Source organism: Rissa tridactyla, chromosome 13, assembly GCF_028500815.1.
Source record: "Rissa tridactyla isolate bRisTri1 chromosome 13, bRisTri1.patW.cur.20221130, whole genome shotgun sequence".
Lineage (NCBI taxonomy): Eukaryota > Metazoa > Chordata > Aves > Charadriiformes > Laridae > Rissa > Rissa tridactyla.
In genome coordinates, this window is record NC_071478.1 from 3,980,477 (window position 1) to 4,007,173 (window position 26,697).

The 26,697-nt window shown below is 48.2% G+C and overlaps 3 protein-coding genes across 9 annotated transcripts; 2 read left to right on the forward strand and 1 right to left on the reverse strand.

Annotated features, from left to right (window-relative positions):
• The first annotated feature begins 566 nt into the window (after positions 1–566).
• Positions 567–4,233, forward strand: TMEM119 (transmembrane protein 119). Its single transcript, XM_054219351.1, has 2 exons — positions 567–668; positions 2,248–4,233. The coding sequence occupies exon 2, from the start codon at positions 2,274–2,276 to the stop codon at positions 3,045–3,047; it is 774 nt and encodes a 257-aa protein (XP_054075326.1). The 5' UTR covers positions 567–668; positions 2,248–2,273; the 3' UTR covers positions 3,048–4,233.
• Positions 4,234–5,449: 1,216 nt separating this feature from the next.
• Positions 5,450–7,810, reverse strand: ISCU (iron-sulfur cluster assembly enzyme). 2 transcript variants are annotated; one of them, XM_054219352.1, is made up of 5 exons: positions 7,655–7,809; positions 7,463–7,576; positions 7,114–7,224; positions 6,399–6,477; positions 5,450–6,022 (listed from the first exon to the last, which is right to left on the reverse strand). In XM_054219352.1, the coding sequence occupies exons 1-5, from the start codon at positions 7,736–7,738 to the stop codon at positions 5,925–5,927; spliced, it is 486 nt and encodes a 161-aa protein (XP_054075327.1). In that variant the 5' UTR covers positions 7,739–7,809; the 3' UTR covers positions 5,450–5,924. The 2 variants fall into 2 exon arrangements, with proteins under 2 accessions (XP_054075327.1, XP_054075328.1); XM_054219353.1 differs by having other exon boundaries at positions 5,891–6,022; positions 6,358–6,477; positions 7,655–7,810.
• A 475-nt stretch (positions 7,811–8,285) lies between these two features.
• Positions 8,286–26,329, forward strand: SART3 (spliceosome associated factor 3, U4/U6 recycling protein). Of its 6 annotated transcripts, none has more exons than XR_008469105.1 (19): positions 8,286–8,511; positions 9,387–9,513; positions 10,593–10,697; positions 11,920–12,104; positions 13,147–13,252; positions 13,991–14,115; positions 14,565–14,720; positions 15,853–15,991; positions 16,398–16,505; positions 16,900–16,977; positions 17,196–17,254; positions 18,422–18,531; positions 18,818–18,930; positions 19,352–19,428; positions 19,841–20,009; positions 20,778–21,229; positions 21,937–22,089; positions 22,473–22,675; positions 23,775–23,858. XR_008469105.1 is itself a non-coding variant. In XM_054219324.1 (19 exons), exons 1-19 carry the CDS (start codon positions 8,335–8,337, stop codon positions 25,459–25,461), a joined length of 2,805 nt encoding a protein of 934 aa, XP_054075299.1. In that variant the 5' UTR covers positions 8,288–8,334; the 3' UTR covers positions 25,462–26,329. The 6 variants fall into 6 exon arrangements, 5 of the variants coding, with proteins under 5 accessions (XP_054075301.1, XP_054075303.1, XP_054075299.1 ...); XM_054219324.1 differs by lacking the exon at positions 22,473–22,675 and adding an exon at positions 25,281–26,329 and having other exon boundaries at positions 8,288–8,511; positions 20,781–21,229; positions 23,775–23,962; XM_054219323.1 differs by lacking the exon at positions 22,473–22,675 and adding an exon at positions 25,281–26,329 and having other exon boundaries at positions 8,289–8,511; positions 23,775–23,962.
• The last annotated feature ends 368 nt before the right edge of the window (positions 26,330–26,697 follow it).

Here is a 26,697-nt window from a genome sequence, read left to right on the forward strand (position 1 = left end):
TGGCCGTGTCCCACCGGCTGGTGTCCCCAGGCAGGGCGGGAGGGTTTGCTCTTGCAGGGCTGGGCACGGGGACAGGCTCCGGGGCTGGGGTGCTGGGACCAGGCACGCAGTGAAAGGCAGCTGGGGTGGGGGGTTCCTGGCACGGCATCGCCGGGAGGCGTTTTGGGGGTGCCAGCACCCCCGTCCCACCACGGCGGCTCAGCCACGTGGCCGTGGGATGGAGTTTTACCTCCGTCCTCATGGGCAAAAACACCCTTGCAACAAACTCCCCTTCCCGCCTTGCACCCCAAAAATCATCCCCTTCCAGTGGTGCTGCTGGGATGGGGGGGGCACTGGGGGCTCCCCCTTTTGCTGGTGGGGCAAGAGGCCGGGAAGCCCCCCCCCAGCTCCTGGATGGATTTTGGCTGGGAGGGGGCTGGGGGCCGCTTGCCCCTCGCCGGCCTCCCACGCTCCCTCCCCAAACCGGCCCTAATGAGAACAAGCTGGTCCCAGGCTGCGGAGCAGGAGGAGGAGAAGGAGGAGGAGGAGGAGGAGGAGGAGGAGGAGGAGAGGGAGAAGGAGGAGGCTCCATCCCAGCAGGCGGCAGAAAGGGGCGCGAGGAGGCGAGGTGTGCGGGACAGACCCCATCCTCCCGGCTCCCTCCGGCCGACGCGGCGGCTGCAGGCGAGGTGAGGATCCCTCTGGCAAGGCCAGCCCCGCTCCCCGGTTTTGGGGTGGCTCTGAAATGGGGCTCAGGCCGCCCCACGGATGCGGCGAGGGCTGGGCACGGTCCCCGCGGCAGGACGTGGGATGGAGCCGGCCACGCGCCCGGGCACGGTTCGGAGGATGCTGCGCCTGGACAACATCAAAATCGTGACTTTCCCGAGCGTTTGGGGAGCCGGAGGGAAGCGGAGCGGGGTTTGCCTGTGCCCAGCTGGGCTGGATCCGGGGATGTGCTGTGGGTCTGGGGGTGGGGATGGCGGTGGGATGGGGATGGAAGGCTGGTGATGGCCATGGGAATGAGCCCCGCTCTTGGCACAGATTTGGGCTGCTCTCGGCCCCACCGTTGTTATGGCTGCTCGTCAGCTCGGCTCATCAGGCAAGTTAATGCCCTCGCCTTCCCCGGGACCCTTCTCCCCGCTGCAGCCGAGGGGCCCCTCTCCGCGGCGAAGGTGTCAGAGGCGGAGGATGAAGGGGCTCATCCCATCCCCCCAAAAAAACCCCTTCTCCTGGCGGTGCCGCCATTACCGCAGTGAGACCGGACCCCACGGCAGTGGTGATGCCTGCGGTGAGCTGGGAGGGTCGGGGGTCTGGGGGCACCTCCCGCCTCCGCCGCCGTTTGTTTGCTCTGGTTTAATGCGAACCAGATTTTGCAGCCGGGAAGGAGCCTGAAAGCCAAGTCCTGCTGCTGGAGTCCCTCCCGCTTTGCAGCGCTGCTGGGCTAGGTTTGGGGGGGGCGGGGATGGGAAATGGGGGGCGGGTTGGGATTTTGGGGGGCTCAAGGGCTAGGGGATTGTCCCAAGGGGGTCCCCGACGATGGAGCCGCGGAGCGGGTTTGGGGAGGGCTCTGGGAATGGCTCAACGGTGTTAACGTGGCGCGGCCGAAATGTGCTGCGTCCCCCGGGAATGCCTTCACTGGGGGGATGCTCGGGCAGCCGGGACCCCCCTGATCCCCGCACCCCACCTCCGGACTTTGCAAAGGCTCGGGGGGGGGGGTCCTGCACCCCATCCTGGCATCTCCCGGCTATTGCAGCGGCACCGGGGTGAAATCCTGCCGCCAACCTATTTTTAGCCGCCCTCAAGCTGGGAATCGTTTGTAACGGTCCGCGCCGGGACAAGCGGTTGGGAAATGCCGCTCGCGCCGGCCCTTCTGCGGCGTCGCCTGTGTCAAAGTTTCCACTGGAAACCTCAATTTTGCAGGAATTTTCTAATCGGCCAAATGACCGTTGTCTGAAGCTGGTTCTTGGCGGCGGCCCCGGTCCCCTCCGCCGTGCACGCCGCGTCCCCCAGGCTTGAGCAATTCCATTCAGCTGCTTTCCATCTATTTCCTTTTTTTTGCAGCGCTTCGTTGCAAAACAAACGCAGAGCCTGGCTCTGGCGGCAGGGCAAGGAAAGCGAAGATGCTTTTTTTTTTTTTTTGGCTTTTCTTAAGGATATTCAGCCGGGTGAAGGAGCAAGCGCCGGAGCCGTCGGTGTTTTGACGCTTGTCCCTCGTGGGGGCTTCGTTTAGGGGTGTTGATGCTTCTCCCTCCTCTCTGCATCCCGCAGGCCGCTGTGCACGAGCCCCAGGGGAGATGGCGGTGCGGCCGGCGATGGGTGCATGGCTGCTGATGTTGCTGCTGATGGTGGCGGCCACCCTGGCACGCTCGGCGGCGCCCCGGCACGCCGCGGTGCTGCCCGACAGCGGGGGCAGCGGGGACGGCGAGGAGGTCTCGGCCGCGCCGCCCGTCCGCCGCGTGACACCCGGGACCGGCCCGACGGTGGGGGACGCGGCGGGGACCACCGTCACCAACAGCTCGGCGCCGGGCGGTGTGCTGGACGGGCTGGTGGACTTCTTCAAGGAGTACATGCTGCTGGTGGTGGTGGTGGGCTCGCTGGCCTTCGTCCTCCTCTTCATCATCTGCGCCGCCGTCATTGTCCGGCAGAAGCACAAGGCATCCGCCTACTACCCCTCCTCCTTCCCCAAGAAGAAGTACGTGGACGAGCGGGACAAGGTGGGGGGGGCCCGGGCTTTCAGTGAGGTGCCGGAGAAAGCCCCCGACCCCGGCGCCGAGGAGCCCCTCGACGGCGGGCGGCAGCTGCAGGCAGACATCCTCGCCGCCGCCCAGAACCTCAAATCCCCCCCCAAGGCGTCGCTGGCCAACGGAGCCCGGGGGGAGCAGAAACCTCCCCCCGAGGAGGAGGAGGAGGAGAAGGAGAAGGAGGAGGAGGAAGGAAGCCAGAAGTCGGGTGATGAGCAACCCACTGAGCCCCCTCCCCAAAATCCGAGCGGCGAGGAAGCGGCGGGTGCAACGGGAGCAGCCCCCAGTGCAGCCCAGGACGGCCCCACGGCCCCCCCCGGCGTCTAGGGCAGGGTCGTGGTCCTGGGCGAGCCCAAGGAGCCGCCGGCTCAGGAGGAGGACGCCCTGCAGACACGCGATGGACATGGCGGTTGTTGCTCCATACGTACGTGGCGGCTCAAGGAAGCCCCGATGAAGCCCCCCCTGCCCCCTCCCCGCCCCCTCCAGGGCCCACTGCCCCTCACACCGGTGGGATGCTGTGGCAAAGCCATGGGGGTTTTTTTTGGCAGATGGTGTTTTTGGGGCGGTGCTGGAGTCCCATCAGCCCCGTGGCTCCAAAGGGATTTGTCCATCCCCAGGCACTCTGTGGGCGCTCCCTTCCCAGCTCCGGCTATGTCGGTGTGTCCCCCCCACCGCCCCGTGCCGTGCCCAGCACTCCTTGCCCTCCGCCACACACCGCCAGCTTTCTCCCAAATGTAATTTTACTAATTAGCAGCGTCTTGGCCCCTGCCGGGCACCCGTCCGGGAGCTGCATCCTCCGGGCAGAGGCACGGCGCTGCAGCCGGGGGTCTGTGCAGCCACCCCCCACCCCGCCACAGGGAGTGGGACAGGGGCTGGCGGCCACCTTGGGCACCTTTCTGATCACTGGGACCACCGAGGAAAGGAGGACGGGATGCCCTCGGCCATCCTTGCCCAGGATTTAGGGGATTTAGTCGCAAGGACCCGTCCTCTCAATTTTCTGCCCCAAAGCCATGTCCCAGAGCCCAGCTGGACTTTTTTTTTGCCTTATTTTCTGAACCCCTTCAGCTCATAATAAAGACTTTTCCTCCGCAGATCTCCTCTCCTGTGTGTTTCTGCAGCTTGTGGGGTGGCCGAGGCAGAGTCCCCAGATCTTCAGGGCCCCCTCCCCGCATCACGCCGGCATTGGGGCACAGCCTGTTTCGGGGCTCCAGCCCCGCAGGGTCCACGGGTGCCCCCAGAGCCTGGCTGAGCTTCGGGGTGAAGGCTCTCTGTGTGGGTGAAACCCTGGGAGCTGGGGGACGAGCTTATCATTCGCAAAATCCATACGTCGACACGCTGTTTCTGGGAAATTTTTATCTCACACGCCACAGGCGAGGGTGGGGGGGCTGCGGTGCTGCCGCACACCCCGGCACGGGGACGAGCTGCGCCCGGTGGGGACAGAGGGCAAACCTGGAAGGCAACACATCCCCATATCCCTACATCCCTGTATCCCTACATCCTCGTATCCCTGTAACACTGTTTCGTCCCTGCCATGGGGCAGGCACGATGTCCCCAGATGTCCCTGCATCAGGACAAACTTCCCCTTCGGAAGAGCGCGCTGGCTTTCACCTCCCTCTTGCATTTTGTCAAGAGCCTTTTGCAATCACGATGAGCCAATTCTGCCCCAAAACGGATGTGGGCGTCTGGAGTTTCCCTGATTATTTTATTAATTTTTTTTGCAAGTGGGAAACCGCAGGACGGATCCCAGGGAGCGAGGCGCATTCCTCGCAGCAGGAGGGCCCGTGCCCAGGGCCAGCGTGTGGGGTGGCGCCGAGCTGAGGCACCGCAAGAGCCATCTTGTGAGCGACAAACCACAGCAGCAAGAACACGTGGCCCGCTCGGCCTTGAACAAAAACAAAAGTTGCAGACAGATATATCAGAATGAGGCATTTATTTTTAAATGTGGTTTTTAATGTTTTTAAAAAACCCTAGGTATGAAAAAAGGCAAGTAAGGTTCCTTGGGTGGTTTAAAAATCTTAAGAGCAGGCAAAGCATTCAAATGTGTTTTGTGTTTGTTTTGGAAATCTATGGAAATACTCCCCTGGAAAAGAGCAACCAGAAGGCAGAGGCGAGCCTGGTGGCCCGGAGCACAGGGGACAAGCAGTGCCACATCACCGCAAAACATTCACCTTTCCAGTGCCGGTGTCCCCCCCTCCCAGGAGCCAGCTCACACTCGGTGTGCGAACCCTCGAGTAGGTGAACACCAGCCACGCTCTCCTCACGGCCCATTCCTCTGGCAAAGCGCAGCCTAATTGTGCCCTGCGGGACACAGAGGTGTCCCCAGAGGGCACAGACTGACCCCTGCTCCCCTGGGAGCTCCCCCTCGGCTCTGCATCCCCACTACGCCATCCCCCTCCTGCCTTCAAACCCCAGGGTGCGTTTACTGCCTTTTAACAGAGTCGGCAACAGAGTCGGCAACCGAGTCAGCCAACCTTTGGCCAACCCAAAGCTTGGATTCTTACATAACACACTCCAAAATTAAGATTGTTCCTCTAACAGGAGCTTCAAAGACAAGCATTAGTGGTGGCAGGACGTGAGCAGAAGCAAGCCCTGGGTCTGCGCCTCCTGGAGCACCCAGCACCCTGCCGCCGTCTCCCACCAGCGTCCTGCCAGTGCCCTCTAGTGTCCCAGCACCCCGAGAGGAGACACCCGCACGCCGGCTGCCAAATCAAACTCCGACACAGACACAGTTTGGGCGGGGGGGGCAGACACGCCGCCCTGCATTTGTATACTGCATTGATACACAGACCGATGTGCAGTTCTTACAGAAACATTATGACCAAGGCAATGTTTCCCACTAAATTCTGTAAAATATTAGGCAAAACTATACATCTTCCAAAAAAAAAAAAAAAAGTGCAGCCCTTCCAGTACCGGAACAGCAGGATTTTCTCTCCCGAGAGAAGCCGCTGAGTTCTCTGCAGCTGAGCGGTCTTCTTCCCTCAAACATTCCAAGGACAGTCGTGACAGGACACAGGCTGCTGAAAACACCCACAGCCCCGTCGTGCGAGCACTACAAGAGTGGCTGTACACACGTGAACAGTGACACGTTGTGCGTTAAGTTGTGCGTATCTTACAGCTTCATTTAGTAGTGCACAGGATCCTACTAAAAGCTAGAATAATTGCACTGCAAATTTAAGTGGAATGAAAACAAGCTTTACAGTCAGTTTAGGCATTGTTTGCTTTCTTCTCTGACTCTTCTTTGTTCGGATCCTGCTTCAACTTGTAATCAGCCAAGGCAGCCTTGATCGCATCTTCAGCCAGCACTACAAACAAAACAAGACAAGTATTTCAAGGACAACGAAAAGTCGTTTCGAACAAAAGACACCATAAAAACAAGAGCAGACAGCAGTGACCAACCGCTGCAGGTCGGCATCTTAGAAGCAGAATGTCAGAATCCAAACACTTAATATCAGTCTGCTGAGCTACGGAGTACAAAACATAAGACAGATCTGAAAACTTCTTAAAACAACCCCGAAATCTGACCGTAAGCAAGTTTCTCTTGTGGGCCAACCTCAGCTGTGCCTTGTGCAGAAACTTTATTTGGAAAACAACATTGAGAAGCATCTGCGTTATTCCCAGAAGTTTCCCTCTCACATACGAGTTTGTGTTTGAACTTTCACAGTTTCGTCCTTTACTTACTCGAGCAGTGCAGTTTGACTGGAGGAAGGCAGAGCTCTTTAGCGATATCCGTGTTCTTGATTTTCAATGCTTCGTCAACCTGAAACACAGTTAGCGTGTAGTCACTGGTCATGTGAGCTACAACACGGGCTACAAAGGCATTTAATGCTCCAAAGCCAACAGAATCCACGCGGAAGAACATCTCAGCTGCCAGGGGCAGTGAAAGATGTCAGAATTAAGGAATGTCTCAGACTGAGCAGCTGTGGGAATGAACCAGTGTCACAGTGCCACTTGGGGGACTGTTCTACACTTACCTTTATCGTAATATAGAAACACGTTTCTTGTCTGGCAGAAAAAAAAGAGTATAAATAATCTAAAGACGCTCCATAACTAAACTTTCTTTCAGAACACACGATCAGCATGTTTTCACTTCCTGCATAAAACACAAAGTACTTCCCTGGAGATTAATGGACGTTCCTGGAAAAGGCAACTATATTGCTCTAGAAATCAGGCCACTAACAGGGCTGACAGTTGCTGCTTTCTAAACTAGTGTACCGCTGTGCTGGTTTGGCCACCTGGGCTGACCACCAAAACAAACAACCACCACACTGCACAAAATGAGCACTGGGATTCCTAGGCCACTGTTTCCTATGCAGTCCCAACATCGAACACACGCAGGTTTGAAGCTTTGAAGGCTTTCTGTGGTGTCACCTCCAACTGCGGCAGGGACCCTTACCGTTTTGCCTTTGACCCACTCCGTCGCCAGCGAACTCGACGCGATCGCTGACCCGCAGCCAAAGGTTTTGAAACGGGCATCGACGATCCTCCCGTTCTCATCCACTTCCACCTGCGAGAGTGTCAGTGGCACCTCAGCAGTGCCCCAGAGGCACCCCCTCAGGCCCAGGCAGGGCCCTGGCTCCCATCGCATCCTGGGGAGCGGGACAGGGCCTGCCCAGGCCCCAGGGGACACTTCAGGGCAGGGGTGTGTGAGGGAAGGCCACCCTGGAGCCCTGAGGGGAAGGTTTGGGCCTCGCAGCAGTCCCAGGTGAAGCCCTCCCCCGGTGCCAGCGGGTCCCCAAGGTCACCTGCAGCTTCATGACGTCCCCGCAAGCCGGGGCACCCACAAGGCCGGTGCCCACGTTCTTGGCATTACGGTCGAGGGAGCCAACATTGCGCGGGTTCTCGTAGTGATCCACCACCTGCCGGGTACACCGTGTCACCAACGGCCACCACGCATCCCCCAGCCCAGCCCAGCCCAGCTCCCCACAGCCCCTCACCTTCTTGTGGTAGCCCAGCCTGGCCGCCGCCTCCCCACGCCTGGGCCGCAGCAGCGCTGCCCCCGCTGCCCTCAGCGCCGCCATCTTGAGCCTGGTGGGGGCGCGCGGCCCCTCACTGCCCTTTTATAGCCTCGCGCGGGAAGGCCCCGCCCCCGGCCCCGCCTCCGCCCCCGCGCTGCCACAGGCCCCACGTTGTACCCAGGCCGCGGCTGGGTGCGCCGCGCAAAGGGGGCGACCGCTGAAAGCCGCTTGCCGGGGGGGGGGGGGGGGGAATCGAAAATAAAGCAACCCTGCGCTGTCGCTAAAACGATCGACAAACGCTGTTCCCGCTTTTATCGCGACACCCAGCGCATGTGCGGGCCGCGGCGGCCACACTCAATATGGTGGGCGGGCGGCACCGCGCGCGCCCCGGCCCTCCTTGGAGGCCCTCTGGCAGCTAGGCCCCGGGGTGCCCACGGCTTCGCCGGCGTCTCGGCCGAGAAGACAAGGGCTTCGGCCCCGGTGTGCCTCACCGCAGCGCGGCCCCGCCGCGCGGCCGAGGGCGAGATCGTGCGTGAGGCGGCTCGTTTCCGTCCTCGCAGCGCTCGCCTGGCGGCAGGGCGCGGCGGCGGGACAGGCGCGGCGGGGGCAGCCCCGGCAGGCGGCGGAGCGCGGCTTGGCTGCGAAGGGAGCTGCATAAGATGGCGGCGGCGGGAGCCGAGGCGGCTGCCGTGGCGGCGGAGGAGGAGAAGCGGTTGCCGGAGGGCGACCCCGAGTCGGGGGGAGACTCAGAGGATGAGGGGGACTCAGACTCGTCTGGCGACGGTGAAGACGAGGAGAAGGAGAATGAGGCCGAGATCCAGCGTCTGGAGGAGCAGGTGGGGCCCGCCTGGGCTGGCGGTAGCGTGAGGAGGGGGTGGCGGGGCAGCACTGCGGCCTCTGCCCGGTCCCGGCTCCCGGCCTAGGGGAAGCGCTGCTGGAGGCCGGGCCCCGCGCCGGTGGTCCGCCTGCGGTGCTGTGAGAGACGTGCCGGCCCCGGGCGCCCCGCGGGAGCGGCCCCGGTGCTATGGGGAAGCCTCGTCCCGGAGAACCGAGGCTTTTTCTCCGGGAATCCTCGGAGTGGGGCGAGATCCGGCCTTCATGGGGGTCTTCCATTGGGTGAGCGTCTGCCAGAGCGGCTGCGGTGGTAATGGGAAAAAATCCATGGCTGCTCGTGTAGTTTGATGCAGCGAACTGTCAAGACGTGAATGTTTGGAGTCTGAAATGGCAACTAGGCCTTTTGGGTTTTGTTTCTTTTTTTTTTTTGAGAGGGAAATTGGAGAGGAGAAGCGTTTCTTCTTCAGAGAAATTAAAACACGTTTGGCTCCGTTGAAGGAGGTTTTCTTCATTTCGCCCTCGGGGGTTTCTGTAGCTGGTCGCTGCTGTGCTCCTGCTGCTGGCGCTTGTGCTGCTGAGCAGTAACCTTTAGATCTTAGAGCTGTAGGCTAAGCCCTGAGCTTAAGTTCAAAGCTATGTTAAACTTGGACGAGTTTTTTATAAATGTCTGCTTGTGACCTGAAAGCATTTTGCAAACAATAGTGAAGTTTGGTGCAAGTCTGTGCAGGAGAGGTAGGTGTTGTCTTGGCTGTGTGACATGTGACGAGATTTGTATGCCCAAAAAGACAGTGTGATGTTCTGTTCTGCTAAATGTTTTCTGATTTGTTCATGTCTGTAACTCAGCAGTGCTTTTAAAAAATGCTATCTTTTTTTAAAGCTTTCCATCAATGCTTTTGACTATAACTGTCACTTGGATCTGATAAAGCTGCTGCGCCAGGAGGGAGAGTTGGTTAAGCTCAGAAGAGCACGTCAGAAGATGAGTGAACTCTTTCCACTTACCGAAGGTACAGAGCATCTTCTGCTCGCATTGCAGCCAGTACTGCTTAACCATGTAAAACACCCGTATTTCAGTAGCGAAATAATATGTTTGTGCCAGGCTTCAGCAATGTTGTTCTGGTCCAGAGAAACCTAAAATAACAGATGTGGGACTTCTTAAACTCTGAATGCTGCAAGTGTTGATGGCCAGCATTGAGCTCGGCCTCTGGCAGATGCAGGGTAGTGACCCTGTTGCAGGAATTTGAGTTCTTGTTTCTTGCAACTGCATTGTCCTGCCCTGTCTTCTGCCAGAGGCTGCTGTGGTAGGGTGGAACTGGTGTGGGGGTCTGTTTGTGTGCGCCCAGCTACTCCAGTCTCTGCTCTGCCCATCTGTTAGCTGGGGAAGCTGCTGCCAGGATGTGACCTGCTGTACATAGCCCAGGGACAGGCGTATGTTTGCTTGTGCTGCCTTTGCTGTAGGGCTGGTAACATACAGCTGTGGAGTGGCAGCACTGAAACGGCTCCAGTCACTTAGTCAGTGAATGTGACTCAGAGCCCAGATGAACTCCTGTCAAAAGTTAAATTTTGCAGGCAAGCAGCAAAAAAAATGCTGTTGGTGGAAGTTGCGTGTAGCCCCTGAAGTGAGTGTTTCTTTTCTATTCGTAATACAGAGGTAATGTAAATATTGCAGAGGCTGTTCTGCCTGTGTGGTTTTAGCCTGGGCAAGGGAAGGTTTCCTTCTATGCATGTCGAAACCTGCAGCCTCTAAAGCCGTTTACTGTTTTTTGTAAAATTGTGAGGAAAGGTGTGCCTCTAGATGTGTCTTTGGTTTCTGGTGCATACTGATCCTCTGCCTGCGGTACTGATAAATTGCTGCTTGCAACATCTGCTCTCTTTAAGTAAAAGTGTGTTTGTTTAGTACTAATTTTAAAAGATCTCTACCAAACTTTTCTTTTAAATTAATTGTGAGTAGTTGTGGAGGCTAAAATTGCTTTCTTCTGCCTGCTTTTAAGTCCGTTACTAAAAATTCTCATAAAAATTTCAACAAGTGGATTTAACTTATTCTTTCTGAATGTTGGTGATGTATTCTAAACTTCCTTTCTTTCAGAAATTTGGCTGGACTGGTTGAAGGATGAGATAAAAATGGCTTCTGAAAGCTCTGAGCGAGAGAAAGTTTATGAGCTGTTTGAGAGAGCTGTGAAAGACTACATCTGTAAGTTGTTAATACATGCTATAAAATGTGTTGCACTCGGATTATGGCTTTTTCTAGGAAAGATTCTTCTGTTACAATGCAGAAATTGGATCAAAAATATAGGTGTGAAGTGATCCTCAGTTTTTTCTGAAGCACTGGAGTTAAAGGCCATTCAAAGGCAGTGCTTTATGTACTCTTGCAGTCTTTAAGGTACTCTAAATGAATGTTGTAAAAAGTTTTAAACGCATACTTCGCACCTGTCTAATCTCTAAAAGCAGCAGGTATCGCGCTGGCTTAGTGAGTGCTTTCAGGCTAGGTAACCCAAGCTGCGATACCAGGCTCTGATCATCCTCATTAAAAGTGAGGCAAGTACCTGGTGTCTTGTCTTTCTGTTTCTCAAGATCTGCCTGCAGCCGTAGCTTAAAACTTTTAGTAAGTGCGTGCTCTTTGGGTATTGTGGTGAGGTGCTGAAAACATGAAGTCTGACTAAGCAGAGAGGGCTTGGTAGGATTGAGGCAGTCCCTTGCAGAATGTCTCATTACAGCACTGGCATAATGAGTCTTGCAGAGTGTTTGTGATCCTTCAGGAAGAAGGAATGGAGAGATGAAGAACTGAGAGGGAACTAGATCTGCTGGATGGATTGCACTTGGGGTTTGGAGAGGCTTCTGGAGCCCGAGATGTGCAGTCTAACATCCATGGGTTGCATGGTCTCTGCTGGGGTCCCTGAACCTGATTTGCTCAGATACTGCTGTTGGTGGGAGAGGTGCCAGGCAGCTAACGCTCTTCTAGCAGATCCTCCTCCTTCATAGTTATGCTGCTTAAGCAGTTGCTGAAGAGGCAAGTGTAGGAGTCTGGAAAGAGAAGGACCTACTTTTATCTGAGTTCTGTAGGAGTGCAATGGCTTTGTGGTCCCAGCTCTGCACAGATGCTCAAGAAAAGTCAAGTTGCTGCTGGGGGGCGGGGCGGGTCTTGATGCATCTGATGTAGCTTGTGTACCTAAGGTGGCATACAGGAGTCAATCCGGGTCAGTAATGACCACAAGGGCTAATTCTTTCAGAAGACAGTTCTAGCAGCTGGTACTGAACCAAGAGCACAGAATAAAATATTTTATTTTTTCTTAACTACGTTGGATGGTAAAGAAAATTGTCATATGTTGGTCTATTTGTAGGTGTTTGGGAAACAGAGAAATGCCTTTTTTATTTTTGAGGGGGTTAGATCATCTATTTCTTATAACTTTGTTTAGGTCCTGAAATTTGGCTGGAATACGCCCAGTATTCAATTGGTGGCATTGGTCAGGAGGGAGGAATTGAGAAAGTTCGCTCAATATTTGAGAGAGCATTAACTGCGGTTGGACTGCATGTGACAAAAGGAACAGCTTTATGGGAAGCATACCGCGAGTTTGAGAATGCCATACTGGAAACGGCACAGGTAAGGCCAGTCTCCTGGGCTCTTGTAAGAATCACGTTGTGGTGTAGTTTCTGAAGCCATCTTGCGCCGCACCCTCATCAGTCTCTTCTGAGAAAAGAGGCTGTCATGTCATGCAGTTGTTTCTCTTCAGCTGTAGAAACTGACCCTTTGGTTTGGGAAAAACATTCTGTGTGTTTAGTTGATATAGTAATGGATTTGTGTTTAAATAAGGTCATAAAATCTCATATCCAGAAGCAAAGTTTCACTCTACTACTTCAGCTTGGGCTGACAAGATTAGCTTTAAATTGAGTACCTTTCTTATGAAACAGTGTTCTTGCCAGCAAATATTTTTGCAGATATTCAGTCATGTTTGTATTTCTAGACTGTTTTCTACTTCAGCTTTTAACTCAGTCATTATTTCACCGTTTTTGTGACTTTTGGATGATAGTATGTTATCCCTGGAGCATAGTGTTTGGTGTGTAGAAAAGATATCTTTACAAGATGGCCAGAACGTGAAATTTTTATTATTTTTTTTTTTTGCCACATAAGATACGGAAGTTGAAATATGTCCCTGTCCATGGCAGGGGTAGGAGGGGGTTGGAACTAGATGATCTTTAAACGTCCCTTCCAACCCAAACCATTCTATGAAATGCTCTAACAAAGGAGTAATGGCAGAACACCCTTTCATTCACAAACAGGAAGAAAGCTGGAAGATCTCAATCATCTGTGCACACACCAGGCATTTATTGAAAAACTACTTGGCAGCCCAGTGGGTTTGTGAAATGGCGCGATCGCATGCAGCTTGTGTTTTTTCAGGTTGTCGTTTCCCTATGTGTCAGCTTTCAGTGAGGAATGCTTTTCACATTCATCCAGCTTCTGAGTCTAGCAATTTCCAAGTTTTAGCTTTCACAGCAGTGACCTGAAATGCGAGTTGGCTGTGTCCGTTCTTCAAGGATCATGTAGTCATTTGGAGCCCAGACCCCCAACCCATAAACAGTACCCCGTCGTGTTCATCAGCTCAGGCTTGAGGGAATTGACTAAATTTCAATCCTTTTGTTTGTAGCCAGCTCCTGGCAGCATTCCATCGCCTGAGCAGCAGCAGATGCTCTGCAGCCAGCTTGAGAAGATCCACACACTGTTCAGGCGCCAGCTGGGGATCCCGCTGTTAGGTAAGAGCCAGTGCGCTGGGAGAGATGGCATGGATAAGCTGTGTTACGGGGATCCGGGCATTAGTCATGATTATTCTTTTGGTAGAGCCACACAAACTGCAGCTGTAATACTTGTGAATTTGTTAATCAATGACATTTGTCTGTCTTTAGGGCCTCTTGAATGATGCACAGATCCCTTTTGTTCAGAAATATTCATACTCATTGAAACTTGGTTTATCTGTTTCTTCAGTACATAATTTGAGCACAAAACATGACCATTAGGAACTTGAAATTCTGCTATGATGATCACTACAAAAGAACCTTGGTTGGTCAGGAATAGTACATGCTGATAGCTGGATTGTTAGAATTCTGCTGTATCTGCTTCATTTTTTTTAAACTCTTTGAGTCCCTTTTCCTTGTGGCTTTGCTTATAGGAGAAAGTTAAACACCGTTCTTTGACTTCTCCATTTGCATATTGAGAGAATTTGGGTTGATTGTTTTTCCTTAAAGGCTTGGGAAAACCTTGCCACTCTGATTTTTCTGAATCAAAATCAGCAGCTTTAATATAACTTGTCCTGAGTTTGTGTTGTAGTGCTCTATGTGAGATGAAGTGTCTGAACCCTCTAAATGTGCAGTGGTGTGACAATTAAGATACAAAAGTGTAAACAGAAATACAAATGTGTTAGAATCAAATATAGGTTGAATGTTGATTATTTAACCCAATAAGTCATTGATGGGGTTTCGTATCTGTTTTAATAGATATGGAGGCTTCATATGCTGAATATGAGGAATGGTCAGAAGATCCGATCCCAGAAACAATAGTAAAGAATTACAAAAAAGCTCTACAGCAATTGGAGAAGTGTAAACCATATGAAGAGGCACTGGTACTGCTGTTACTCACACCTTGCTTAAAAACTAAGAGTTAAATTGCTTTGGGGTGACTTTTTTTTCAAATATTATTTTTCTAATCACAGAGATAAATTAGCTGTGTCTTGGTAGGTGACTTCCGGCTGTGAGCAGGGTGAGGTAAGATGCCTCGCAACTGGGTATACTGGGAAGTGTCAGGCCACCCTAAGGTGCACATGAATACTCTGGCTGTTTCTTCCAGCATTGATGAGCATGCTGGGTTAGAGGAATAAAAAGAAGGGATCTGAATGGCTTCAGAACCAGGGTGGTATTTGGAGATACATGAAAATCAAAAGCTGTTGATACTTAGCAGGCCAAGCTCTTGTGTGAAATTTTGCATGAGACGTACTCTGAGTAACAGTTGAACTGTTTGAATCATGCTTTGTTCAGAAGATCTTAATTTGTTGTATCTCTGTTTGTTTTGTAGCTGGGTGCTGAAACACCAAAGCTAGCAGAATACCAAGCTTACATTGATTTTGAAATGAAAGCAGGTGATCCAGCTCGCATTCAGTTGATCTATGAGAGGGCTTTGGCTGAGAACTGCCTTGTGCCAGATCTTTGGGCACGCTACAATCAGTATTTGGTAAGGACAAAAACCAGATGTTTGCAGATTTTTATTTTTTTTTAAATCTCAGTGGCTGATAAACGAGCAACCAGTAAGTTCTACCTCAGTCCTGTCCCGTAGTCTTTAATTTCTTCAGGAACTGTTCTTCACCTCACCTTTGGTTTCTTGCTGGTTTTGGTGGCGTGTGTATTGATCAAATGAGCATTTGCTCACTTTTTCCCCCAGTTACGTGTCTTCTCTGCAGAATTAGCACAAGCCTAGAAGCCCACACCCAGTCTACCTGGCAAAGAGTTGACTAGATGTAACCAGCTGTGCTGTAAGCCCTGACGTTGTCTCTGGCTAGTCACCCAGAGCCATTGCTTCTGAGGATGTCCCTCATTTTCTTCTAGCTTTTGTCGGCAAAGCAGTTCAGTGGTGTTTGAATCACTGTGGAGCCTGCCTGTCTTTCAGGACACAGATAAATTAATGTCGGGGCTTGTTTGAGGGCTGCCAGTGCTCTCCTAAATGTTTTACAGTAGAGAACACCTAATTTACCAACAAGCCAAAGCAAACCCAGATGTTTAGTCTATATTTACATGTGGGCTAGTTAATGCGCTTGGAAAATCATACCAAACTTGAGAGGCAGGGTTTTCCTGTGGACAGAAGGTCAGTCTATTAAGTAAATCGCTACAGGAGACTTATCTGGGCTGAGTTGCTTCATCATGTCTTTATCTCACCAGCTTGAGACAGCAGGTTGTGGGTAGAACAGCGTCTGCCTCCCTTGAGTAGGCTGCATGTGCACCCTCTTTCTTGTATCCTTTCCTCCGCTCTTCTAAACATACTAAGAACAGTTGGGAATTTACTCAGTGCCTTTATTATATTTATCTCATTGGTAGAAAATACCAAACTGGCTTGGTTGGAAGCAGACAGTTAGGTATTGCAGGCTGAACATAGCATGGAATTCTTGTTTGTGTTGCTCCTGAGCATATTCTTTCTGTTTTGACAGTGTTCACAAGGTTTTGGGGACTACAGAATTTAAAATCCATCTTTTCTTAGCTTTTCAAATATAAAATGGAAGTATTGTTTTAAGGTGTTGGCTCTTTGTAAGCTCATATGTCTTAGATGGGCTCTCTGGCTAATAGGAACTGAAAACTTTGTATGATTATTTCAGGACCGGCAGCTGAAAGTGAAAGAGTTGGTCTTGTCAGCTCATGACCGCGCTGTTAGAAACTGTCCCTGGACGGTTGGGTTGTGGATTCGATACCTTTTGGCGATGGAGAGGCACAGAGTTGACCATGGCATTATTTCTGGTAAAGAAAGATGGTCTCGGCAAGACTTCTTTATGCTACAGAACTACTCTTTCTACTCTGAATAATGTGTGACAAACGGTGACCTGTAGGATGCTGTAGCATTTGTTTTCATCCTAGCGTGACAGCGTTAAGGCGTGCTTCTAGGGCAAAGCTGCTTTTGTTGAGCAGCTTTAATTCTGAGTGAGCAATTTACTTCAACATTGCAGGAACATTACTGAATTAAACTGGCTTTTGCATTCGCGTCCTAAACCAGTTTGGCATATGTAGGATAGCTTGTATTTTTCCTGTCTTCCTCTAAATGCAAGGTGTATATACTTCTTTGTGCTATGCACTGTAGCTTGCTAATTTTGTCAATATTTGAAAAGTAAATATGTTTGTGTGGGTGTGTTTTCCCCGTTTCTTTCAGAAATGTTTGAAAAAGCTCTGAACGCAGGTTTTATTCAGGCAACGGACTATGTAGAAATCTGGCAGGCGTATCTTGATTACCTGAGAAGAAGGGTGGATTTTACACAAGGTATATATGATACATGTGTGAATAAATATTTAAACTGTTTTCTATGCACCTCTCTGAAATAGCGGTATTACTTTTTAAAAAATATAGCAGTAGTTTCATATCTTTCACAAAATCTACTTTCTGAGCCGTTAGTGTCTATAAAATATATGAACCTAATTGGTTTAAAGCAGCTCCTTGCTGACAGAATAGATTGTGCTGTTGCAAAAATGCCCTGCCTTATATTTTAGGTACTTGATGGGTTTTTTTGCTATGTGTAGTGAATTTTACTGAACTAATAAACTTTGGCTTCCCATCCCAGTAGAATTATTGTGGGTGTTATGGAAGAGTTTTAATGGATGGGAGATGAAAATTAAATTATTATTTTAAGGCAATTCTTTCTTTTTTTTTTCTGAAGACTCGAGTAAAGAACTAGAAGAGCTGCGGTCTGCATTTGCACGTGCTGTGGAGTATTTGAAACAAGAAGTGGAAGAGCGTAAGTTAAACCATCCAATATATTGTTTTCTCTTGTTCAAAATAATTTTTATAAGACTAATTCTCCACACAGTATTTAACAGTATTTAACTTGTCTTCAAGTGTCTCAAACATTTTAAGAAAGCTATAGATAGACATTTAATCTTGAATGTAGAACTTGTTTAATAAATACTTTATTTCCAGCAACCATTCACAAACAGTACTTATTTTTATTCCCAGGATTCAGTGAAAGCGGAGATCCATCCTGCACCATCATGCAGAACTGGGCAAGAGTTGAGGTGATGTTTCTATCTGCTGTGTTTAAATTGCTAGACTAGAGGAAATGGATTGTTTTAATATTCCAGCAACAGAATGCAATCCTCTTGTACTCTGGCATTTTGTCTGGGTAACTTCAATGAGTAAATCTTTCTTCTTCCCCTGCTCTACGTGGACTGGTCAAGCACGTAGCGTAGCTTCAGGCTTGAAGCATGACATCCCAGGAAAGAAATGGCGTTCCCTTTGCAAAAGTTGTCAGGACTGTTGGGATGTTTATACTGCTGTGACTGCAGAATGTACAGAGATCTGTGAGTAGGTTGGTTAGCGGGCTGGCCACAGTGGCTTGGAACTGAAGACCTAAGTCTCTAACTGCCTTGAATCCTGCCTAATTTAGTGCTGCCTATGCTAACTAGTTTCAAACTAGTACAGGTGTCCATGTGCTGGTGTAGTCACAGCCTGTGAATGGATGTTTTACTTTCCTTCCTTTGCCACAGGCTCATATGAATCGGGTTAAATCATGCTATGTTTGCGCTGTTATTTCTCCAGTCATAATGCATGGGATGTCTTGCCAAAGCCTTGTGTATTGTGGTCCACCTGAATCTGAATTAATTACTTTCGCTTTCTGCCCGCTTATTAGAGGGAGAAAGCAGGTAGATCCAGGTGGAATTCAGCTTATGCTAAGGCAGCTCTAATAAGTCAGCTCTGTAGCGTACTTGTGTACCTCTACAGTTAGGTCGGGTGAACCTCACTTGAATGTCTTAACCCACTTCTCTTCCCCTGCTCCCTTTCCCGAGCACTTCTCTCTGCTCCCTTTCCTAAGCATTTCTTAGACTGAGAACTGCTTTTGTGTTTCAGTGCTCTGTTAGGTAGACTGACAAATAATGACAAAAGGAAAAGTTCATAAGCAACTACCTAATTTGTTTTTTTTTATAATGACCAAAACAAAATGTATGTGGAAGCCAGAAACCAAGATTGATATAAGAGGTGGGCAGGGAAGTATTATTCGGGAGTAGGATTGCATTAGGTGTTTACTCCAGTCGCCTTAAGGAGCAGATGTGTCTTCCTGGGTCTGTGTGCATCGTCTGTGGTGTTTCCTTCTTTTGCGGGGATGGGGGGGGAGGCAGGGGCAGGTAATGGTGTTGAACAAATAATCCTAAATTATATTGAGTGTTTTGGTTGCTCTGTTTCAGGCCCGCTTATGTAACAACATGCAGAAAGCCAGAGAACTCTGGGACAACATTATGACTAAAGGAAATGCCAAATATGCTAACATGTGGCTGGAGTATTACAACCTAGAAAGGTAAGAGCTTGGCTGGTTGGAAGAGTTAATTAACACTTTCATTTCCTCATCTGTGTGAGACAAGACGTAGATTCTTAGCATGGGTATGCTTCGTCTAGGATTTATAGTGTGGTTTTGAGGTTCTCACAGCAGCTCTACAGTATATTTCAGAACAATTACAGCAACAAGGTGTAGTGCAAGCTCACTGGGGAAGGAGCGAATGCGTTTGCACAGACTGGTTAACTGTCCTGTCTTGTAATCTTGATGTGGAGGATTGGCTCCTTACTGCCATGTTTCCCTCCTGCAGAGCTCACGGTGATACTCAGCACTGCAGGAAGGCCTTGCATCGAGCCGTGCAGTGCACAAGTGACTATCCAGAGCACGTCTGCGAGGTGCTGCTCACGCTGGAGAGAATAGAAGGTAACTAACGGCACGTCGTCTCATTTTACCCAGTCTGGTTAGCGTACAGTGATACAGGGTGAATTTTGATACAGTGTTTTGTGTTCTGGTGAAAGCTTATTTTCTTTTCACTACTGTACTATACACAAGCAGCTCTTTTTTCTTTTTTTTCTTCTTTTCTGGCTTCACTTGGAGCCTGCTGAAATTACTGGTTTTTTTCTATGCCTTTTTGGAGTGTTGTATTGTAAATGAGAGGTTTCTGCTCTGCTTGAGTTTTGTTTTCTCTTTCTTTGAAGGCTACTTGTTATATTTTGAATTTTCATGTTAATATGAAGAGCAAGTTACATGAACTCGTTGACTCTTATTTTTCCAGAATTGTATTTTCAAATTATGGGAAAGATAAATACAAGGCTTTCTTTTTTTCCTTTTTTTTATCCTTTAGGAACACTGGAAGACTGGGATGCAGCTGTTCAAAAAACAGAAATCAGATTAGCTCGAGTTAATGAACAAAGAGCAAAGGTCAGAACTTTCTGTGAGCTACCGAAGCAGTTTGTAGGAAATACCTGTATTAAGGTCACGCTTGTCTGAATGTCAGATTTCTAGTGCTGGTTCCCATAGATAAGCCTCAATTGTCTTAAAGCCTCAAAACTGTTGATTTTTAGTTTAAAATTATGGTTAATGTCTTTTGATGCTTTTTGTCTTTCACTTTTTGACCCTTGGATGGGTACAAGAGTAACATGCACTCCAGGAAAGCTGTAAAAGCAAACAATTGGGATGTGCTTTAAATGGTGATCCCATTAGCACTGTGTTTCATGGAGCTTAGGAGAAAACCTTCCAGGTTCAGCACTCTAGAAAACAGCATGCAAGAATGCTCTGCAATCTGCAGTCACTAGAACAAAAAAAAAAATTTAAAAATCTTCCATATTTGTAGGCTGCTGAGAAAGAAGCCGCTCTGGCAAAGCAAGAGGAGGAGAAAGCTGAACAACGAAAGCAGGCTCGGGCGGAAAAGAAAGCTTCCAAAAAGGCTAAAAAAAATAGGATTGGAGACAAGCGCAAAGCAGATGATGATGATGAAGGTGAATGGGGACAAGAAGAAGAAGGTAAAAAACAATAAAACCAACAAAACCCACAAATTAAAACTTCAGACCTCTGGCCAACAGGGTTATTGGTCGCCTCCCTTCAGTTAGAGGCAGATGAGAAGGTGCCATTGTTGGTATCTTCAAAGCTGCTGCCTATTTGGGGGCTCTTTCTCCTAGGAGATCTTTGTGGTAATCATGTGAAAGCAGGACTAAATGTTGTTTTTATCAAAAATAGTGTATGTTTATAAGAACTTCTGTAGGGTTTTTTTTAGGTTTTTCTTATTTCAGAGGAATAGTCATTTTCAAATGACTATTTAAAAATGACTGTTTAAAAAAAGTCATTTTCCTGAGTCATCAAATGGCACTGCGGCATGTGTCTAAATTGGGTTATTCAGCATTGTAGCAGACTCATTGAAGGTGGTAACAGATTTTAATAGATTGCTGCCCCAGGGAGTTTTGAGAGCTCCTACATTTTCGTGTTTCTTACTTTAAAAAGAAAAAAAAAATCATCCCATTAGACATAGAGAAAGAACATGAGTCAGTAGTTGTAACTGACAGAAAAAGGGGAAAAATATCCCTGTTGCTTTCGTCTAAATACTTGCTGTCCTGGTCAAATAATCTGTTGTTACTCATTCTTAAAAACCTGAGGGGGAACTCTTTATTTTTTTGTATTAGTGGTTTCACGTGCCTTTTCCAGACTCCATAGTGGTTATGGAGGACAGCTTAGTTTCAGTGGTAAATGAAATGGTGCAATTTTTTTCTAGTAAGGCTTTCAATTTGATTAATCAGCAGAGCAGCCCAGCAAGAGACACAAGGGGGATGGCGATGGCATACATCTTGAAGAAGACATGGAGGTAGAAACCGGACTGTTTGGAAGGAGTGGACCTGAAAAGCCAGATTACCCAGGAAACCAAAAGGAAAAAGCATCTACCAGTCGGAAGGACATCCCCAAAGTTTTACATGACAGCAGTAAAGATAATGTCACCGTCTTTGTCAGCAACCTTTCCTACACCATGGCAGATCCTGAAGTGAAACTGAAAGAGCTCTTTGAGAGCTGTGGGGAGGTAGCAGAAATCCGTCCAGTATTCAGCAACAAGGGGACTTTCCGGGGCTACTGCTACGTAGAATTCAAGGAAGAAAAATCTGCTCTCCAAGCTCTTGGCTTGGATCGTAAAGTTGTGGAGGGAAGACCAATGTTTGTTTCTCCATGTGTTGACAAGAACAAGAATCCAGACTTTAAGGTAAACTTTTATTCTTTCAAGTAATAGGTTGAGCAGTGGGACTGCATAGGAAAGCTAGCAGAATACATTGCTTCCAGAGAGCTTGCATCTAACAAATTCAGGTTGGGCTAATTTGGAATGGTAATGTTATGTCTTAGCAGTAAAAAGTGTTTTCTGGGAGTTCTTGCATCTTATGTTACTCTGCCCGTAGCAGATTTGTGCAGCTCTTGAGTAAGCTGACCTGAGCAGGTTGTTAATGGTGCGAGGTACCCAGATTCCTAGTTGAGCATCTCAATCTGTAAAGTGCTTTTTTGGTTGAGTCATACAGTGCGGGCATTTATTACACAACCTGCTGCTTCTTGTTAATGGTCTGTACTAGATATCAGTTGTATAATTAGTGGTTTTCTGCATTACAGAGTTACTGTCCAGAAAAACTTAATGGTTCAGATAGTGACAACTGAGCGAGAAGACATTATCAATGGCCCTTCTCATTGTGAATGAGGTGTAGTTTTTTAGAAGTGTCTCGGTTCTTAGAATTACTTGCAAGTCCTTCGGGTATGCCTGTATGTTTATATGCAAATATCTTTCAAGATGCTACTCATGACTTGAAAGTATTTTTGTTATCACACAAATACGAAGTACTCTGATAAGCTTTTGGAGGTGTAATAGATTGAAATCTTTGGATTCTCCAACTGGTTTCCTGTCTAACAGCCTTTTCGTTTCTTCAGGTGTTCAGGTATAGCACTACACTGGAGAAACATAAACTGTTTATATCTGGTTTGCCATTTTCCTGCACTAAGGAAGAGCTGGAAGATGTGTGTAAAGCACATGGGAATGTGAAAGACATTCGGCTGGTTACCAACCGAGCTGGAAAACCCAAGGTAGACATCCTTAATGTGCTCTTAATTTTAAGAAACCCTTCAAAAAGATCTTCATGAGGTTTGGATACAAAAAGTAAGCTTTGTAATTTAAAAGTTTCCAACCTGGCTTTGCAATAAAACTTGTAGAAATGCTTGGATTTATAGAGCCTAGTGTGCCTTTGTGCTAACAAATAAGAAATAGGAAGGGAAGAGAAATTTTTCCAGAATACTTCTTAAATTGCACAAGAAGGATGTGTGATATAAATGGGATCAAGGGGAAGATGTTTACAGAACTTTCAGTATAATAAAAATAGCTATTAGTAAGTCTGCAAATAGTATTTGTTTTTAAAGTAACTGACGAGAGGGTTCACCTGGTATAACTGATTCCCCTCCTCCCTCTTCAGTTTTTTGAGGCTATTGTTCGTAACACCTGCTGCAGTCATAGATCTGCCAGTGAGAAATGAGCCCCCTGTTTCTGGCAGGGCGCATTATTTCCATCCCAGAATAAATGGCTCCTTGTTAAATAAGAGACTCTGAACTAGCTGCTGCTCTGCCAAAATTCTACCTGACACCTCAGCCATGTCTGCATGTTGGGCACTTCTAACAGGTGATATCCTAGTGGTGGTGTGCATGTATTTTTAAAATGTGTTTTCTAGCTCTTGGCAATATCTCCAGTACAGTTCCTCTTGTGTGCTTTGTAATGAGTGCTCTCCATGTGCACCCTAAGTCTTGCAAGCCGTGTTCTTGGCTTAGTTTGAGCTGGGATTCTGTCTAAACCACAAGTAAATGTACTTTTGAACGTTACATATAATCTGATGTGTCTTTCTTGTGAAACTGGATAATCCAAAAATACAGCTTAAGGGTTTGAGTGTCACTTAGGATAATAATAATAATAGAATAGGGAGGCGATGCCTCCCAATTACTATACTTGCTGTAAGAGCCTGCTGTAGCAGATGCCGGGTGTTGCCTTTTTGTCCACTTGCTGGAAATAAGACCCCGTTACTGAAGGTGCGCCAGCAACAGTTAGCAGCTGGTTACTGGTGCGGTTGAGCAGCTGTGACTTCATGAGGTCAACGTGGATTCACTTCCTGCAAAGAAGGCTTTTGTCACCAGTCCCTGTTCTCAGGGCAGCAATGCCGGTCTCCTTAGAGATGGTGCCTGTCAGTTCTATTAGAGCTGCTTAAGATGGGTGTTGAAACCAAGGTGGCCGCGATGGCCCTGTGTTAGGGGACTTGATTCCTTAGGTACGGGTTGTAGCCTAGTGAAGAATCCCAGGAGAGTTTGTGTGGATCTTCCTGTTCTAGCTCCATAGATCGTTTTATCTTTTCTTCCACTATGAATCCAAATCTGTCCAATACCAGATTTGGCCTAGATAGATGTATAATATATATTTAGAAGTGAAGACTTCCCACTGATGCAGTACTTCATTATATTTACTTTACTGAGATCTTGGTTTTCTTCTTCTTTTTTTTTTTTTTTTCATATCTCTTCCACAAATTAGGACATTGTGAATGAGAGTCAAGAAGTGCAGGTTATAGGTTTGTGTAGATAAGAATTGTTTTTAGCTGAAGAATACTGGGACTCAGCCATGTTTAGGTCTGTTTTCCGTGCAGTTTTCTTATCAGTTGGCTAAATTATTAGCAAAAGCTGTCATGCAGAGAAAGAAGCTCTAAAACTAATGTAGGTGACCTCTTTTCCTTATTTAGGGCCTGGCCTATGTGGAATATGAAAATGAAGCTCAGGCCTCGCAGGCTGTGCTGAAAATGGATGGTCTGACAGTTAAGGAACACGTCATCAAGGTGGCCATCAGTAACCCGCCCCTGCGAAAGCTGCCAGACAAGCCTGAGCCAGGCAGAGCCTCCCAATTTGCGGTACCACGACAGGTTTATGGAGCGTAAGTATTAGTGGGGGAGACTGCCTGGCAATGCTTGACAAGCAAAAACTGGGTTTTTGTAGGCAGCAACAGCAACTGTAGACAGCAAATTATCCATGAGCCAGCAGTGTGCCCTTGTTGCCAAGAAGGCCAATGGCATCCTGGGCTGCATAGGGAAGACTGTGGCCAGTAGGTCGAGGGAGGTCATTCTCCCCCTCTACTCTGCACTGGTGAGGCCACAACTGGAGTACTGTGTCCAGTTTTGGGCTCCCCAGTTCAAGAGGGACAGGGAACTACTGGAGCGAGTCCAGCGAAGGGCAACCAAGATGATTATGGGACTGGAGCACCTCCCTTATGAGGAAAGGCTGAAAGAGCTGGGACTCTTTAGCCTGGAGAAGAGAAGGTTGAGAGGGGACCTGATTAATGTTTACAAGTACCTAAAGGGTGGGTTTAAGGAGGACGGAGCCAGGCTCTTTTCAATGGTTCCCAGCGACAGGACAAGGGGCAATGGGCACAAGCTAGAACATAGGAAGTTCCGTTCAAATACACGGAAAAACTTCTTTACAGTGAGGGTGACAGAGCACTGGAACAGGCTGCCCAGGGAGGGTGTGGAGTCCCCTTCTCTGGAGATTTTCAAGACCCGCCTGGACGCAGCCCTGAGGGATGTGGTTTAGGCAACCCTGCTCTAGCAGGGGAGTTGGACTAGATGATCTCTAGAGGTCCCTTCCAACTCTGAAGATTCCGTGATTCTGTATATGCTACAATGTAGGAATCACATCTAGAATATGAGAAAACGTTTAAAAGCTGCTGAATCATAAAAATTTGGGTTGTTAGATTGATGAGGAAAAGCAGATTTTTTTTTTTTTTTTTTTTTTCTTCTTTACATTACTAATAGAAACGGGTCTGTAGTGACCGAGAGTATCAGGTTTTAGACGTCCTGGTGGATCTGGTGTTAGCACCTGAGCACTTGTAACTTCCACGTCCTCTCCTTCTGGAGCACCAGCCGTTGCTCACAGTGAGCACTAAGGTTGCTCTTTCATCTGTTAGAGTGCTCCTGCTGCTTAGCGTTTCATTGGCCTTGTATTGTACGTGCCCTGTAGAAAAACACAGGCTTCAGTTTCTGGGGACTGTCAGAGCAGTTGCTTTCTGCAGTTAGGTATCATGTTTCAAAGGGCACCCATTGAAAGCTTTGCACTCGTTATTACTGAGACAAATGACAGGAATAACATTTAAATGAGCGTTCCTCATAGTGAACAAAGTCCTCTTTGTTTTCCCCAAGCTAAAACGGTGTGTTCAAAGAGCACTGGGATATTTTTAAATGTCGCTTTTTGTTCTCCAGGCGAGGGAAGGGAAGGACACAGCTTTCAATGGTGCCTCGTGCGTTACAGCGCCAGAGTAATCCTATGGCTAAGGCTGAGAATGGGATGGTGCAGAACTCACCAGCAACTTCATCCGACCCCTCTGAGGAGCCTAAAAAGATGTCCAACGCTGATTTTGCCAAGATGCTACTGAAAAAGTGAGCAAGAAGTCCGCAATCAGCGGGTCTGGTAAAATGTGAAATGCCTTTATGGAAGCCATGTTGTGTCCTTATGCTAGCAAGGAGAGAACGCCAGTCGCAATCATGTGTAAATACCGTTCTGGACTGCTGCATTCATCGAGATCAGTGTAGGATGGTACAAATCCCGTTGTTTTTTCCTCTGTTTCTAAGAGCAAAGTTATACTATGTTCTGGTAAAATGGCGTTATATGATCCCTCATATTGAGGGTAACGAGGGGGGAAATATTTCCTGTACAGGTCGGATGCCACATCGAGTTTTATGAATACTTTACAAATATTTCTCTTTCGTTAACGAATGAGATGCAATGTGAAAGCTTAGTGATAACCTTGTCGAGCTCCACTGGTCAGTTCAGATTGTGATTGCAGTCATTCTCTCTGACAACGAACCCATTTTACACCCAAACACACACGCAGGGACATTCATCTCCTTCCATTAAGAGTCCAGTGGCAGATGCTAGTAACTTCACCACAATGGCCTATTTTAGTATTGGGAGAGTTTCTATACATATGTGTGTATATGTATATACACAAATATACATATATATGTATTCAGTTAATGTTCTGTTCGAGTTGATGTGTTTTTTATATTGTGTATTTGTAAAAGACATTCAAATTATTATTTTTAAGTGTCATAATACTCAGATCTGGTAACTTTTGTTTCCCATAAAAGCTGTACATGCTATTGCTGAGGACCATTTTTTGTTTGGTTGTTTTTGCTAGCTAGCTCATATGTCTTTTGCAGGTGGTTTCTGTATGGTTTTGTACAAATGTGAAGTGCAAGCTGATGTTTCTTGGTTTATTAAACTCGAGTTCTCAAAGGTTTTCTATAAATACTGTTGCTTTTGTTTAAATGTGGGTCTTGGAATTGCACTTATCCTACGGCAGCTGGGTAATACTGATGTACCTTGCCCCTTAGGTGCACTGAGGTAATGCCACATACCTTTAAGTAGCCTATTCCATCTAGTGTGAATATCCTGAAACCACTTTAGTAATCACCTCAGCTTTTTAAATAATATGCTGGATAGAAATATTACTGCTTGTCAACTAAAACCTGCTGCTAAGCCTGGAAGACAACACACATGGGGGGGCTGAATGTGAGGGGGGGGATCCTAGCACCAAGTTCACTTGTACAACACAAGCACTGCTGCAAATAAACGCTATTTTCAGTGCTTACATTATGTGCTGGTTTGACTTGGCTT